The sequence below is a fragment of the Chlamydomonas reinhardtii genome, chromosome 4, assembly GCF_000002595.2.
Source record: "Chlamydomonas reinhardtii strain CC-503 cw92 mt+ chromosome 4, whole genome shotgun sequence".
In the NCBI taxonomy this organism is placed as follows: domain Eukaryota; kingdom Viridiplantae; phylum Chlorophyta; class Chlorophyceae; order Chlamydomonadales; family Chlamydomonadaceae; genus Chlamydomonas; species Chlamydomonas reinhardtii.
Window position 1 is genome coordinate 4,069,941 of NC_057007.1, and position 15,892 is coordinate 4,085,832.

Below are 15,892 nucleotides of genomic sequence, written 5' to 3' on the forward strand. Positions count from 1 at the left end.
TGATTGACCGGTCCCTTTGCTAATTAACGTGGATTAACATCACAACATAGCACAGTCAAGGTCTCACGGCCACTGGTGGGCGGTTGTCGGCCCAGACCGAGCAGTGTTACTTGCCGAACGAACAATTGCTCCGGTCAGTCAGAGGATGAGCAAATACTGCCCGCGCAGGGGCTGCTAGAGTAAATATAAACGTGATGGAGTAGGCTGCTTGAGTTCGCCATGTGGAGACGGTCAAAGCTGGCGGCCGTGGCGTGCCTGGTGTGCCTGTGTGTGAGCCTGCACGTTGCCGTCCACGCCAAGCACCGGAAGAGCAGCGACGAAGGCAAGAACCGCCAGCAGGAAGAGCAGGCTGCTAACGAGGCCCAGGAGTGCGTGCCCCTGGACTTGGAGGCGCTGGAGGATTATTCCTACTGCAAGCTTTACGAGCTGGTGAGCAGCGGTGTGTGTGGGGTGGGGGGTGGGGTGGGGTGGGTGGGGTGGGGTGTGTGGGTTGCAGGGATGTTTGGAAAAGCTGTTTGGGGTGGGTGGGTGGGGGTTGTGTATACCAGTCCGAACTAAACCAAACCAAGTTAAACGAGTGGAGCACAGGCAGAAGCGTTAGGTGCAAGCGATGATACTGATGGGAGGGGCCGAGGCGTCGTGGAGCAGCAGGGTGGGCGGCGCCGGGGTGGGGGTGGGGTGGGGGGGTGGGAAGAGCCGGCGCGTGTCGCGGGTCTGGTCATGCTGCCACCCACGAGAATACAAGGGTGGCGCTAGGTGTGTATGGTACCTGCACCTACATGATGGCGTTGAGGCGTCCGCGCACGTGTGTCAGTTGCTGCGTAAACTGCTGCCGCGCTTGCTGCCCAACCGCCGCCTGTCCGCCTGTCCACAGGTGTGCGCACACCAGGTGCGGTCCAGGCCAGGCCAGTCCACACACTCGCCACACGTGGTAGCTGTGTATCATGAATGCATCGTGGTTTCAAAAGGGGATTGACGGGTGAGGGGCATGGCGAGGGGCACGGGTTCTCAACTATCCCGTGGAGTGGCGGATTGGGCTGCCCCACAGGCTGTCCGGCAGAGCATCTGTGAGTCCGTCTCTACCCACCATAGGGGCTAATGCAGCCTCATGAGGCTGTAACACGCCCACCCCCCGCCCCGCCCGCGGCAGGACACGCTGGTCACACACGACTACCGGTACTCCTTCGCAAATCCCAAGCGGTCGGTGCAGGTCGCCGCCGGACTGGGATGGGGTTGGAGAGCTGGGTGGCGTTGGGGCGGTGGTGGCGTGTGCAGACACTAGACCTGGGCGCGCGTTGGTCCCGTCTGGTAGTGCCCGACTAGAGCGTCCGTCACTGGTCCTCTGTTGACCCCAGCACACAGCCTCGCCGCTGCCCATCCCTCACCTCAGCCCTGTACCTGGGCGCCCCTCTTCCGCCTCATATGCACGCGCAGTGAGCTGGTCCCTGAGCTGCCCTACGTGGACATCTGGAACTTCCCCGCGGCCCTGGAGGCCAACACAGACGCGCTGAGGGGGCGGCAGCCCAAATACCACCTGCAGTTCAGGGCGGTGAGGACGGCGGAGGGGTGTGTGCAAGGGGACCAGGGGTGCTGATGGTGATACTTGATATGCGCACGTTTGGCTCAAGACAGAATACTGGTACGGGAGCGGTCCCGCTTTGTGAATGGGGCTTTGGAGCCATTGCGAGACGGCCCGCTTACTGGTGTGCTGGATGTGCGTGCAGGCGAGTGCGCATGAGCCCACCGCAGCTCTACGCAACCCGTGAGTGGCAGGACGCGGCATGGCCCACAACATCCAAAACGCGGCACAAGTGCAGACCAAGCAGGGTATAACTAGACCAGAGTGGGATCGTGTCCACCTTGCCCTTCCCCTGCTCGTAGTGTACGCTCGCTGTCCGCGCCTGACCCCTTGCCTAATACACCCCCCTTCCCCCCACGGCAGCTCCTTCTCCAACTGCACGCTGCCTGTGCTGCTGGCGCCCGAGTTCCCCTTCAACATGGGCGAGTTCTTCGCCCGGGCCGTGTCCGCGGTGCACGGCCTGGCGCTGGGTGAGCCTAGCGCGCTGCTTGTTTTTTTGATTGCCATGCGCGACCCGCTTCCCAGTTCCATGCCCTGATCCTTGCTGTGGCTTGTCCCCGCCAGACCCGCGTGTAACGCTGGTGCTGCTGACGCCTCAAAGCCTGGGCCTGGCGCCCTTCCATTCCCTGCTGATGCAGCCCTACAGGTGAGTGTGGTGAGGGACGGGTAGTTGGTCGCCGGCATACCGTAGATGAAACCGCTGGAGTGGGTTTGGCCTTGGGGCGGGCGGGGTTGCATGTGATGCGCTATTGGCGCTCTCCCGGCGTCCTCATTCCACCGGCCATGGCCTCTTGTCCGACGCAGCAAGTACCCGCTCATCACCTCGGCGGACCTGGGAGCCCGCGGCTGCCCCGTGGGTCAGGAAAGGGGTGGGCGGCGGCGTGTCGACAACGAGGAAGAGGACACGGACTGGCAGGACGTCGAGGCGGGCGAGGCGGATACGGTGCCGGCGGAGCAGGCTGTGGCCTGGTCGCCTGACGAGTCCCAACCGCACTGCTTCAAGCGGGTGTGTGTGTGTGTGTGTGTGTGTGTGTGTGTGTGTGTGTGTGTGTGTGTGTGTGTGTGTGTGTGTGTGTGATTGTGTGCGGCTATGTTTATGTGTGATTGTGTTTGTGTGTGTGCGCGCACGCTTCGGTGTGAAAGCGCACGGAGAGAGCGCACTGCCAGAGAGAAGCTTATGCGCAAAGGAACCTGAGCCCCACCTTTGCTGGCCTGCCTGCAGCTATTGTACTGCAAGTGGGATATGCAGGCGCGTGTGGGCGTCCCCCTGGCTGAGGTGGCGGCGCGGGTGGTGGAAGCCATGCAGGCGGCCCAGCAGCTGCCGGCGCCGTCCCTGGTCTACAACGGCCGTGAGGTGACGGATGAGGAGCCCAACGACCCCGATCATGATCCGCGCGACCCCGTGCAGCTGCGGGTGCTGATTGAGAGCCGACACGGCCCAGTGCGTAACATCAAGAACATGCAGGTGGGGCCGGCTGCGGCGGGTACGTGCGTGTACCTGGGGGAAGGGGGTGAGTGGGTGCGTGTCCAAGCCAAGGGCGTGGGCCGTGGTTGAACAAAGAAGCACCACAAAGAGTTTCAAGTCGCCGCCAACAGCCTCACTGCCTCTGTCCGCATCATGTGCAGGACTTGCTGGAGGCCTGTGAGGAGGCCGACAAGCGGGGTGAGTAGTGGACAGCGAGCTGAGGGCGGGTGCAACTGCTGTTGGCTCGTTGCTGTCATCTGCCTTCGTGTCGGCCCGCATTGCACTATCTTGCGCTATAACGCACCGCGACCTCCACCTCAGGGTTTTCCGCCGGCGGCTTCGAGGGCATCGCCTGCGCTGCCACGTCCTTCTCCGACGCCTCCACCGGGCGGGTCAGCCGCTCGCGCTTCCTGACCAACGTGGCCGCAGTGCGCACCGCCCACGTGCTGGTGGTGGTGCACGGCGCCGGAGCCTCCAACAGCTGGTGGCTGAGACAGGTGAGGACGCCATAGCGGTGCGTTGCATAGCGCTGCGGGCGTATTGGATGGGGAGGGCAGGAGAGGGCAGGAGCTAACACAATTGATGGGATCGGGCTGGTAAGGGACGAATCAGCAGGAACCGTGGAGAGTCGAGAGCGTCATATTGTAATGTTGCACTTCTGCCGTTCAGACCCTTGTGCTGACACGGAACCGCTCTCAACTCCCCCCACTTACACGCAAACACACAGGGCTCCTCTGCACTGGTAGAGCTGCGACCGTGTCAATTTGGCACGAAATACGGCAGCTGGTGAGTGGAGGGGCTGCGACCATTGCAAGGGCGGACGGCCTTTCACAATGGTGTCGTGTATGATCCTTCCGTTGGCACGCGACTGGTCTCTGGATCACGGCACCCGCCCTTCAGCCCCTTACCTCGCTGCCCCTACACCCCCAGGCCTGACAAGTACCTGCCGCCCCAGCACCAGAAGTCACACGACAGGATCCGCTTCTTCGCACTCAACGTGGAGGACCCCGAGCAGTGCCAGAACGTGAGCGGGGCAGCAGGATTGGGGAGGGGAGTTGATGCGGCAGGCGGACAGGTGTGGGGATAGGGGGGGATTTTAAACCAATCCCAAAGAAACCAAGACCCAGAAGGGGGGGGGTAGCCGTTTCTGCGTGTGTGTGTGTGTGTGTGTGTGTGTGTGTGTGTGTGTGTGTGTGTGTGTGTGTGTGTGTGTGTGTGTGTTTTGGTAAGTACCAGCCCAAACTAAACCAGCATGGGGGGGGGCGGGTTGTGTGCCCAGGCCCAACGGAAAGGTCCGATTAGAATAAAGAAAGCCCACCCAGTCACGAAAATGCAAGAAGAGCGCGCCGGTGGTAAGGTTCAGTCTCGTACATGTGGTTGTGGCCATCGGTTGGCCAGGTCCCGCCGGACGCCAGCTCCGCACTTTGCCACCCAGGCGCAACACTCGTCACAGGAACTATGCAACAATCTATTCACGCGCTGGCTTTCCTAATGCATTTGCAAGAAATCCCGGGCGCCAGGCATCCACGAGCGCCAGGGTCGCCAGAGGGTTGTCGGCAGAGGTTTGAGGCTTTGAGCGGCAGGAGATGGGTAGAAAAACGGTGTGTCTGTCACGTTACGCAATGACAAGTGTTCCCCGGTCACGGGAAAAGGGGCTGAGCCCCTCCACAGTCTGAGGCCGAACAACCTCATCGCCCGGACATAGCCGGGGTCGGTTTCCACAGGCACATAGCCAAACCAGGTGCCTAGCAATCGCGATGCCACAGCAGAGCCAACCGCAGCCAGACGCAGCACAGTTGTCAACAGCCGCACTAATTGTCATGCCGCTGCGCATGTTCTGCCAGCCCCACCGCGGACCGCTACCCAGACACCAGCCGGCTCCTCAGCCTGCGCGCTTGCGCTGCTTCTTGGGCGGCGCTGCGCTCTCCTCCTCCATCGCCCACCGCACAACCAAGTCTACACAGTCTATCTAGGCCCCCCTTTTACGCAATGAAAAGGCAAGTTGCAAAAACAATGTGGAGCCATGATGGCGAAGAGGGAGAGAGTGTGTGGCCAGGGCGGCCACAAGTAGGGAGCGGGCGGATGGGGGCGTAATGCGAGCAGGGGGAGAAGACGAGGAATGGGGACGGGGGTGTTGTGGTCCGTGCAGGGCAATGGTGGGTAGGTGAGAAAAGAGGATCGTGGGCAGCGTGCGGGCCGCGAACGGCTACCCACTCCTCGGCCAGCATGGGCGCCCGCAAAGGGAGGGGGCGGAGGGGAGGACGGAGAGTTAGAGGCGTGGCCGCTGGTCAGGGCAGGTGCGGGGCAGGGGCGCCGCGTAGGTAGAAGTGGACGTGCTGCATGAGGTCGAGCCCGTGGCGACACGGCAGCAGTAGGGGGAGCCGGCGGTTTGGGAATGCCGCGACGTTGGAAGTAGAAAAGCTGCGGGTGACGCTGGATGAGGGTGGTGAGCTGGCCGACCACCCAATGCGCACCCGCTTTGAGAGCAAGGATCCAGGGGCCGTAGCTGTGTACATCGGGGCCCTGCTAGCGCCCCGGGACATATTGATACCATGTAGATAGGAGCCTCACACGTGTACATTGCCCCCCGGCTTGCACAGATGCACCCCATGACTCACTGTAACTGTGCATGCCAGGACGGGAGTAGGCTTGGAAGATGAGGGCTTGACGGAGTTGGCGGTCTCGTAGCAAAAATGGTCCGCGCAGGTGAGGCAAAGGCGGGCTGCTCGCGTTTGTCGTACATGTGTGTCATAACCCAGCAACGGCCGTAGTACACGGTAGGTCAACACAGGATGTCAAGGAGGGGGACGTATCCTGGGGGAAGGCGGGGGTGGTCCTGTGCGGGTTCGGAAAGCAAGGGGGGGGGGCTAGAGGCCGCGGAGACCCTCATAGGTTAGTGAAGTGTGGAGCAGGTGCTTGAGCCACGGGTTGATAAGGCACAGCAGGTCGTCGAGGTAGCGGCGGCTGAGGCTGCAGCAGCATAGGATGCCGCGTGCAAGGGAAAGGTCAGGATTGCGGCTTTGGTTCAGGAAGTGCAGTTCATATCACCCGAAGAAGAGCTAGGCAATGAAAGGGGCGGCAGCGATGCCCATGGGGATGCCGCAAGTTAGCCAGACGAGAATGGGGCCGACGGCGATGACGTTGGAGGGCAGGAGCGCGTCCAGGACGTTGGTAGCGAACTCGTCAGCAGTGAATTTGCGGGTAACGATTCCGTCACGAGCGCTGGTACGGCACGGCCGGGGCGTGCCAGAGCCTAAGGTGGCGGTGTGGTAGGGTTTATAGTCGGGCTTGCAGGGGTTGGGGGGATGTGGGAGATGACGCGGATGGTAGGCAACGAAGCCAGGCTATGAGTGAGGAGGGAGGTGAGGGTCCTGCAGGCTCGGCGTGGGGCAGGTTGGTGTACAGGCGGGCGATGTGGAGGGAGGGGTGGGCGGGCGAAAACTGTACGGCGTTATGCTGGCTGTCAAGGGACATGATGGCGGTAGAGGAGAGGCACATCCAGGGCAGCGTGCCAGGCAGCAAGCGGCATCAGAGCGCGGGGAACTCAATGGAGACGGCGCGCAGGAGAGCGGTGACAAGGTTGCTGAGAGCGGTGACGGGGCAGCTCGGGGAGCAGGCGGGGAAGCACATGAAAGGGGGCTGCTTGTGCATCTTGAGTGTGCCGGCGTAGCACGCGGGGTCCAAGTTAGTATCAAGGGATGGCGCCAGCGTTGGAGCCGAACGCGCTGGGGGGCGGGGAAGGCGTCACGTGTGAGGGGCGTGGTAGGCTCGTAGTACGTGGCAGCCGGGGTGGGGTGGGGTGGGGTGGGGTGGGGTGGCAAGTTAGTTCAGCCACAATCTTTACTCGTGCCGCGTCCTAGCCCTTGAACCTTACCTCAAGCCCACCCCACCCCGCACGCAGGGTGACATCGAAGAGGGGCTGTTCAACAAGACCATAGCCAAGGGCTCCCTCACCTGGGACCACTCATACTTCGCACGGGATAAGCACCTGCGCCTTAAGCCGGGCCCCTTCCTGGGCTTCCTCAAGCACGTGGCCGAGCTGCTGACGCCTTACGATACCGAGGTGAGGGTGAGGTGGGCAGTGCTCGTGCTGGCAATCAGCACGACCTCCAAAAGAGCAGAGGTGGGCTTCCCACTCGCTGCTCGTCAATCATGCGCGCCCTAATGCACGCAGGCCTACGCAGCTGCTCGTGAGGCGGACCGGCTGCACGGCTACCTGCTGCCTGGCGGGGGGCTGGTGTTGGGCAAGCTGGGAGTGAAGAACGCCACAGAGTGGGCGGAGGACGAGGGAGCCGAGGTGACCGTTTACAATGACTGGGGAGGGCCCAGGTACTGAGTGACGTGAATCCATGATGCCGCATTGCACATACTATACGAGGACATGCAGGAGCGGCTGGTCTGGCGGTTTAATGGCGTCACATAAAATGGCACAAGCCGATGACTTGGGCACGGTGCTTTCGAAATGGTGGGAGACGGAGGAGGGGCTAGGTTAAGATAACTTCGAACTCGAATGCGACCTCGCATGTATTATCTGGATGTTCAATCCGCACTAGATTGTGCATGCCTATCAAGATTTGACTGCACGATCCTTGCACAATGTGAGACGCCACATTTTGTCTACCGGTGCAGTTTCGCGCGAATACCGAGATTGTCCAAATTGTACATGCCGCACCGTATGAATGAATCTGCAATACTTGTAAGCACCGTTCCTGGTATCTCGCACTTCAACTGATAGCTTGAGCACACTGAGACCTGCTGAGACCTGCCCCCACAGCCCACAGTTGTGACCGGATACAACCCGTTGATCATTCATACACATTTTAAGATACTCAATGAATGCCACGCACACATGCATGACCAACAGTAGCCCATGTCCCGTGCCGTGCATGTCACCAGCACTTACATGGCGTCGACTAGTCCATGTGGCCCCACGAACTCTTCGTAGTCCGCAGGCAAGGGTAGGATAATCAGCTAGGCCATCTATGTGTTTCGCAACTGGTTGAGCCGAGGAAAGGAAGGCAGCTAACTTCCGTTGCTTGGCAGCTAGCTTCTGTCCCTCCCAGAGTCCTACTCTGAACCGCATAAGTGTGATAAACGTGCTTGTAAGCAACAAAATCACGCATATATGAGCTAGCTTGTTCAATCAGCGCATGTCCTGACGGTCCGGAGCAGTACACCCTTCATGCAGCAATCCCTACTGCCTCGGAGCACCTCGCAGTGATCGAGAAGGCATTCCCGTCCGAGAATCCGAGCTTCAAAACACACGTGCTAGCAAAAATACCATGCAGGGTAAACACATATACATAAATACACACTATTATCGTCGTAACTTGGCCACGAGGTTCCGCAGCTTGCTTTCATAATCAAAACCCCCAAACAGTGCCTATCTAGTATCTACCCTACACAACAGGCCAACCAAAGATTGCAGCGCGCATACAGACTCACACGAGCACAGCCGTGTAAGCGCCCGGCTTAAGCATCACAGGCTCAAGTAGCGCCATGGCCCGCCGCCCTCACGAGGCCCTCACCAACGCGCTCCTCGGGCACCACATCAAGCAAGCCCCGCCCGCTTCCGCACTGCGGCCACGAAGGGGCTCACATGCTGCCCGTAGCGCTCGCCCACCCAGGGCTGAAGGTAGTCCCCGCCTGTGACGCGGCGCCGGCAGCAGCTCGCGCCGCAGTCGCACGCAAAGGCCGCCATGTCGGGCCCGGCGCAGAAGGTGGCGTAGTCCGCTGTGATCTGCTCGCCTGTGAGGTGAGGACGAGCGCAACACGGCGGGCATGGGGACATTGTTTGCAAGCGTGGCTGGCATGACGTGAGCCACGCCTGAGGCATGTGCAGTACCCTCTTAGCTTAAAGCACACAGCCGCGTGCATCGCTGCATGTGGTCCTCACCACCAAACACAGCCCATAATTCCTGTCCCACACCCACCCGGCGCGATGCTGCGACGTGCCACCAGATCCAGACCGCGCAGCCAGCAGTTGGGGTCACACGAGTGGTTGAGTGGCGCCCACGAGGTGGGGTCGTCCGACCAGGTCACATACACCTGGGAGCAGGAGCGACATACATGATCACACACAGCTGCAGGAGTGCTGACCAGAGAGGATCACCTCACAGGAAGGCGGAGCTTCTGATGTTTGACTACAGCGCTAGACCGCTAGTGTACTCCAAACACCTTATAACCCATTGTTAAAGGTTAACAGTGATCCCTTGGCGGCGTCAGGCCCCGCCCGGTACCGTTGTAACGCACCTCGTCGCCGATGGGGTATGCGTACGCCTCAAACCACTCCCTCTGCCGCGAGCCCACCGGCCAGCTGCGCTTCACAAAGCCGCTGCTGGCCAGCACCACTGGACGCTGCTCGTTTCGCTGTACCACCTCACCCGCCCGGATGGGCACGAGCGCAACCAGGCCCCAGCCGCCAGCGCCGACCCCGTCAGCCGCGTCTGAGCCAGCCGCTGCCGCCTGCAAGCCCTTGCCGCCGCCCGCGGCGCCATTGACCGCAGATGCCCCACTGCCCTTGGAGATCCGCGAGGGGCTGCTCGAGCCACTTGCTGTGCTGCTGTTGCTACCGCTGTCACTGCCGCTACTGGCGGTGGCAGTCACGACTCCATCCGTATGGTCCTCCAGGGTGAGAGCCGCCGTCACCGCGGTTACGGCAGCGGCCGCCGAAGTCGCGGCCGCCTCGCAACTTGGCGTCCCCGGCGCATCCTCCTCCACTCCATTCGGCTGCTGCTGATGATGCTGAGGCCGCGCCGCCATGGGCGTCGGCACAGAGCGGGGTGGGCACCGAAAGAACACGGGTGCCACCTGGGCATTGTCCGTGTTGGGCCACATCAGGTTAGGCTAGAAGTTGGTGGCCGTGTATCTTGTCGACCTCAGCAGTAGGCATCCTCATAGCAGACCTCAAAGCAGGTACAAAACAAATGCAAGACCTGTACGAAAGCACCTGCAGCAAGCTGCCCGCAGGACCTGAACCTCACAGCCTACCTTGGGCTGGCGCATGCTGTGGCGTGAGATAGCTGTGGCGAAGATGGTGGCCAGGAAGTGTGCGTGGTCGTGCTCTGGGTCCAGAGACAGGATATAGTCTGCCGGACAGCAAGGCGGAGGTGGGAGGGTGAGCAGGTTGCAGGGTGGCGAGCAGGTTTGTCGGGGAGCACTTGTGAGGCGTCGTTTACCGCCCATGCCACAACGTGTGTGCGGCACGTGCACACTCCACAATGCACCCACAGCCCCACACGCACCTGCCGAGCCGTGCAGCCCGGGTGGGTACAGCACGCCGCAGTTGGGGTTGATCTCCAGCAGGTAAATCTCCCCGGCGCCGTCCACCCGGAAGTCACACCTGGGGCGGCACGTGTGCAGGAATGAACGGCCGCACAGGTTGGCCGTGGAGGTGAGGACAGGCCATAAACGCGGGAGCGCAGCATGGGCATGCCGGCATGAAATCAAGCGCTGGACCCAACACTACATTGGGCGGCACACCTTCCGTAGCTGACACCGCGAGTCGCCCGAAACGTGTCGCATGCTGCCACCTGCTCAGATGGGATACATGTTGCAGTGGCATGAATGAAAGTCACCAGGGCATCATGCATAGACATGCCAGTTTCCAATCGACTAAGTGCCATACCATGAATTGCCCACTCAGGACCCAATGCCTGTTTGGGGTATGCTCCCAGGCCGCCCCACACCATCCCATACAGAAGACGATGGCAGGGCCTCCCTACGGCCCTTGAGTGACATGTTCCACTCGATCTAGCCCAGCTGCATCCTACGCCTTCCGTGCCGCCCCAGCTGTTCCCGCTCCTCCCTGCAGTTCTAGGTTCGCCACCACGACCCGCCCCGCCCCGCCCCATCGCATGTGTTCCCTTCCAGCTACCTCGCACCCCCCCCCACACACACACACACCTTGAGCCTCTCCGACAGCTCCTGGTCTGCACATGGCCGCCAGGACAGTGACTCGTAGTCGGTCCATTTGAGGTCAAAGTGCTTGAAGTCCTCGCCTACAGGACATCAGAGTCATTAGCATACGTGGTTGGCGATTCCCAGCCTGGGATGCGAACAGTTGCACTTGAAGGCTGGAGCGCGTTTCCGCATGCCGCCTGCATTGGATTGTCCCGAAGTGCCTGTTCCCGTATTCCTTCACGAGCCTTGCGGCGCCCTGCAACACCCTTACCATGATTTGTGCAAAACCGTTGCCTTACTGGCTTCTAGCCTCAGCCCTGCCTCCACCAATTCATCTCACCCGGGCCAAAGGCGCACTCCACGGGTGTGTATGCCACGGGACGGAACGAGGTAAGGTCCGGGTCCGTATCGCCGCCCACGTCAGCAGCAGCACCCTGCGACACAAATAAATGGCATCCACGTTCTGTCGGAAGGCAACTCTTGAGTCACAGGCGGTCCGTGCGCGGCAGTCAGCTCCCCTGTACCCATGTTGAAGCCACTCTGCCCTCGTGCTTGTGTCCACATCCCTCCGATATACGGTACCAGTGTCCGTCCAATCACATTTGTCAACCAGGGTCTCCGGTTTCGCACTGCTTGCCGACAGGACAGATGCAAAGCCTGTGAGCCCCACCCCTGCACCACCTCCTGTCTCACCGGCTCCTCCACCACGAGTACCGTGAACTCGCGGCCCTGGATGAACTCCTCCACCAGCGCGCCGCCAAAGCTGCCCACAAAGCGTGCCACCTACAGGTATGCGCGTGCTTAAGCGCTCCTGAAGCACAATGCATTATGGGAGATTTGCAGGATGACAGGCAAATGACCTGGAACCCCGCAAACCAGGAATGTGCATGTTCACGTACACGACAACCTTCCCTCCACACCAATAATCTGCTCACCTGTGCGCGGAGCTGCTCCTCGTTGTGCACCTTGGAGTCCTTAGTCATGCCCACAGAGCCGTAGCCGCTGGGGTGCTTGACAATGAGCGGGAAACGCAGGCCACCACGCGAGGGGGGCGCCAGCACAGCCTCCAGACCCGCCTCCACGCCCCGCCGCCCAACACCGCACTGGATGTGCACCCAAGCTGGCACCTGTGAGGGCGTAAGAGCAGCCGCACTGGTGCTACAACGTGCCAAGCCACGGGTGGCCCAGCTTTGTGCCCTCATCTACACGCGTAATGTCATTAGTCACACATCCCAGCTATACCAGCCACTTCTATTTCCCTGCGTCTGCCCACCTTCACTCCGTAGTAGTGCGCCGCCATTTTCATTTCTATTTTAGATGGCTCATAAAAAGCCGCGTTGGCGCCCGTGTACGGTAGGTTGAGCCTGTAGCAAGCACCGAAGGAGACCGGGTAAGCTCTGGTCCATGAGTATAACAGCCCTGCCTATGGCCGAAGCTTTGTCCCATGAGTGCCCCATGACACACCGGTTGCTTCTTTGGCACATGCACGGATGTCGGAACCAGTGGCTGTGCTTCATGTTGCATATGTTCACCCTACTCCCACTCTCACCGCTCCAGAGCCTCCACGACCTCCTTGCCGGCGCGGTCCTCATCCCAGCCGCCATCACACAGGTTGAGGAACACATCGGGCGTCGCCTTAACCCCGGCGCCTGCTGGGCACATACATTGCGCACACTACGGTACTCAGAGTATCCAGTGGTGCCTACATCGTCTACCCTGGGCAGTAAGCCAATGCCCGTACCAGTTTTGATCCCGGGTGCACGCATTCAAGTCAGACTACTGGTAGTAGGCAGCCGCACTCACTGCCCTGCTGTATGACTTCTGGCACCAGCTCCAAAAGCTGAGCCACTGACGTCGCCTTGCGCAGGAACGCAGCACTCCACTCGTAGCGCCCATGCGGGTCGTACGCCTCCGGCTGTGTGCACATACACTGCATGTCAGCACACGCTCCGTTCCCCTTGAACGCAGAGGTGAGGTCCTCCCGACACAGCGCACCTTCGCGTGCGGATCAACATCCTTAAACGTAGAACAGCTGCCCTCCAGAGAAGCGTGAAGCACGCAAACGCGCAGCTTGCGGTGCGGTTCGTTCACCAATTTGCCGGAAAGGGGCTCGTGCACAGGGGCTACCACCGCGTCTTCCTCCATGACCAAGAACGGACAAATATGTGACAGACCAGTCGACCGGGTACTAGGAAAGGCGCACTTCCGATGGCTCCGAAATGTGGCAACAGTAAGGTCCGCTGAGTCCGGGATGGCTTGAAACGACTCGGGAGGACTGAAACGACTCCACTTACAGCAGCACTTGCGCGCAATACCCGACCGCTGTGAACAGCCCGCTTAATTGAGCTGGAGCTTAATTGACAACCTGGACCCGATGCGGCGTGATAGAACGCGGTTACCTATGATAATATCAGCAGCGTGCGCAGGAGTACGTTTGAGTACTGTTTATATAGAACCAAGTAACCTGGTCTACGTTTCGCAAAGTTCTCGTGTTTTCGACGAAGTGTATGGGGAAACCATCTAATCAGGATGTAAGTAAGTGTCGCAAGTGCACGTTTTGCCGCAGATGTATGGCCAACTGTCGCCCATCTCGTGTGCCCATACTTGGGCGCCGTGATAGCTGCGACACGTTGGCTTGCCCCTTCTCCCGAAGGGGGAGGGGCAATAGCCATTGCGGTCGCATCGAGCGCCGGAGGGGGGCGCAAACTTCACAGACAGTTTTATACGTAACGTTGAAACGCATCATGACAGTGGACTTGGTTAAGGGAGTTCGTAGGCCTGCGAGAATTGAGAAACCACCCTAGTGCTTGCCCTAGTGACGGGCCCGCAGCGCGACCAGGCAGTGCACTGCGTGGCGCGATGGGCCCAGTCGCCTTCGACTCCCTTGCGGCCGCGCTGTGAAGCCGCTCGGACTGCGCGGCACCCGCAAGTGGCGGAGTGTCTGCACCGACATTGCACTGGCGTGCGCAGACGCCAGGATGAGGTCGGTTGGGCGGGCCCGCCCGGCCAAGCCGCCAGCGAGCACGTAGGCAGTGTACGGCGGATGCGCCACACACACGAGATGGAGACAGTCAGCGCTGAGGGTTGAGCATGGCTATCCTTAAAGTCGCCATGATCTGGCCCTGACCCGCGCACAAACCTTCCTATTACACGCATTGAACTGAGTATAAAAGCACACGAAGGCACAACCTCAGCTTCCTACCTGGGCGGCACCTGAAGCCTAAACTCGATGCCCTTTTATGCAACCCTTGTGAGCTTGCTCTTCTCTCTGAGCCGCACTTTACCGAACCACACAGCCGCGAACTGCGTGGTTTCTGGTCCCAAGTGTGCGTGTTCAGGGCAAGTGTTGCTGGGCAACGCAGCCGTGAAACTGCACACCGTGCGCATGTCGTAACCGCCATTGCCACCACCACGGACCACAGCCCCAGCCCCAGCACTCTAAACCGACTCCTCGCTCTCCTCAGAGTACTCTGGAATGGATACTCCGTAGTGGTGTTCGTTATATTTGTAGCACTAGCACAGGTAATAGGATGGTTTGGCGATTTTGGCGGCGTGGCACACCCCAGATGGGTATTCTGTGGAACCCCGAAACCTTCCCCAAACAATTCGTGCAGAACCCCGCACACACCCCTCAGGTGCGTGGTATTTCGGGGTTTCTGTCATAATAATTAATGGCATGTGTGATGATATCAATACGATACGGTATGGCTATCTCAGCTCCGCACACCTGGCTGCACCATGAAACTGGTGAGCAAGCAGTCAACACGTCTGAGCTAAGGGCACTGCGTTTCCCCTGCCGCCCCCACACTCAGCATGCGCTGTGCATGCTGCCAGCATGTGTGCCCACCTAAACGTGTGCAAGGTGCGAGGCATCCAGCGTGCAGTGGGGGGAATGGGGCAACCACAGCAGGTGTGTGTATGCATTGGCCGGGCGGGGCAGGATAGCCCTGCACACTGAACCACAGTGTGTATGCATTGGCCAGGCGGGGCAGGATAGCCCCGCACACACCTGCCCTACACCTGCACAAGCTTGTATTGCATTTGCAACGCTGCTTAAACAATGTAACGGCATATCGTTGGTGCACAGTGATACACTGATACCCAAGGTGTATGCGGCTGGGACGGCAGCGGGCTGACTTGTTTGTTGGGGGTGAGCAAGAGAAGGATGTGGGGCAGGCTGACATGTGTCCGGGCTGCTGCATGCCTGTACCGCTGTACAGGCGCCACCCAGGGCTGTCCTGCCGCCCGCAGGTATCCTGTATCTAGGGCTATCCCTGTTGCAGAGCCTGCACATGGCTTGGATGGCAGCGTGCTGACTTGCTTGCTTGGGGGGAGGGTAGGGGAGTGGAAGGGGGGGTGTATGTGCCTGAGCCCATCAAGTCCCAGCAGTCAAGGGGGGCAGGCTGATATGTACCCGGGCTGCTGCATGTGCCTGTACAGGTACGAAGTATCCACAGCCACCGCTGTGGAGGTGGGGCCGGAGCCTGCCCCTGCAGCCCCCCAAGGGCCTTACGTGAAGCAGGGGGGCCAAAATGATAGAGGTGCTCGGCTGGAAGTGCTGCTGCGTGTTGTGGCCCAGTAGTGTGTACGACTATGGTGTGCATGTGGTTGGCCATAGCACGTGCCAAGTATGAGCAGTGATGCCAGATGGCAATGTCCGGCTGAAAGTAGCCACACTCCCTAAATCTTGCATACGGTGCCCCTGGGCCAAAACTTGCCTCCGCTCCGCTCCTCTGGCCCTCCACCCCTCCACCCCTCCGCCCCTCCACCCCTCCATCCCTCCGCCCTCCCGCCCTCCTGCCCTCCCGCCCTCCCGCCCTACCGGCTTGGGAAGGGTAATGTGGGATAAAGTTCTGCTCCCACCTCAGTTGGCGCTGTGATGCAGCTCTCGGTCTGCTCTAGCACTCCCACCATCCAACATGGTATTTGACATTGGAGTTAATTGC

The 15,892-nt window shown here is 60.4% G+C and overlaps 2 protein-coding genes across 2 annotated transcripts; one reads left to right on the plus strand and one right to left on the minus strand.

Moving 5' to 3' along the window:
• The first annotated feature begins 25 nt into the window (after positions 1 to 25).
• On the plus strand, positions 26 to 7,517 carry CHLRE_04g233202v5 (uncharacterized protein). Its single transcript, XM_043062123.1, has 15 exons — positions 26 to 429; positions 875 to 889; positions 1,151 to 1,200; positions 1,435 to 1,549; positions 1,725 to 1,762; positions 1,943 to 2,049; positions 2,144 to 2,225; positions 2,384 to 2,585; positions 2,802 to 3,044; positions 3,206 to 3,242; positions 3,366 to 3,541; positions 3,772 to 3,830; positions 3,975 to 4,068; positions 6,946 to 7,107; positions 7,219 to 7,517. The coding sequence occupies exons 1-15, from the start codon at positions 220 to 222 to the stop codon at positions 7,378 to 7,380; spliced, it is 1,752 nt and encodes a 583-aa protein (XP_042925475.1). The 5' UTR covers positions 26 to 219; the 3' UTR covers positions 7,381 to 7,517.
• A 12-nt stretch (positions 7,518 to 7,529) lies between these two features.
• Positions 7,530 to 13,475, minus strand: CHLRE_04g233302v5 (uncharacterized protein). Its single transcript, XM_043062124.1, has 14 exons — positions 12,942 to 13,475; positions 12,750 to 12,861; positions 12,496 to 12,595; positions 12,220 to 12,310; positions 11,882 to 12,073; positions 11,640 to 11,729; positions 11,287 to 11,380; positions 10,950 to 11,044; positions 10,527 to 10,576; positions 10,289 to 10,386; positions 10,035 to 10,132; positions 9,297 to 9,854; positions 8,978 to 9,092; positions 7,530 to 8,792 (listed from the first exon to the last, which is right to left on the minus strand). The coding sequence occupies exons 1-14, from the start codon at positions 13,089 to 13,091 to the stop codon at positions 8,596 to 8,598; spliced, it is 2,040 nt and encodes a 679-aa protein (XP_042925476.1). The 5' UTR covers positions 13,092 to 13,475; the 3' UTR covers positions 7,530 to 8,595.
• Between the last annotated feature and the right edge of the window lie 2,417 nt (positions 13,476 to 15,892).

Coding starts and splice junctions, on each gene's coding strand:
- CHLRE_04g233202v5 (XM_043062123.1), top strand. CDS start 220: ATGTGGAGACGGTCAAAGCTGGCGGCCGTGGCGTGCCTGGTGTGCCTG. Junction 1,550..1,724: donor ACCACCTGCAGTTCAGGGCG/GTGAGGACGGCG, acceptor ATGTGCGTGCAG/GCGAGTGCGCATGAGCCCAC. Junction 1,763..1,942: donor ACCGCAGCTCTACGCAACCC/GTGAGTGGCAGG, acceptor CCCCCACGGCAG/CTCCTTCTCCAACTGCACGC.
- CHLRE_04g233302v5 (XM_043062124.1), bottom strand. CDS start 13,091: ATGGAGGAAGACGCGGTGGTAGCCCCTGTGCACGAGCCCCTTTCCGGC. Junction 10,577..10,949: donor AGCTGTCGGAGAGGCTCAAG/GTGTGTGTGTGT, acceptor CCATCTGAGCAG/GTGGCAGCATGCGACACGTT. Junction 10,133..10,288: donor CGGGCTGCACGGCTCGGCAG/GTGCGTGTGGGG, acceptor GCTGTCCGGCAG/ACTATATCCTGTCTCTGGAC.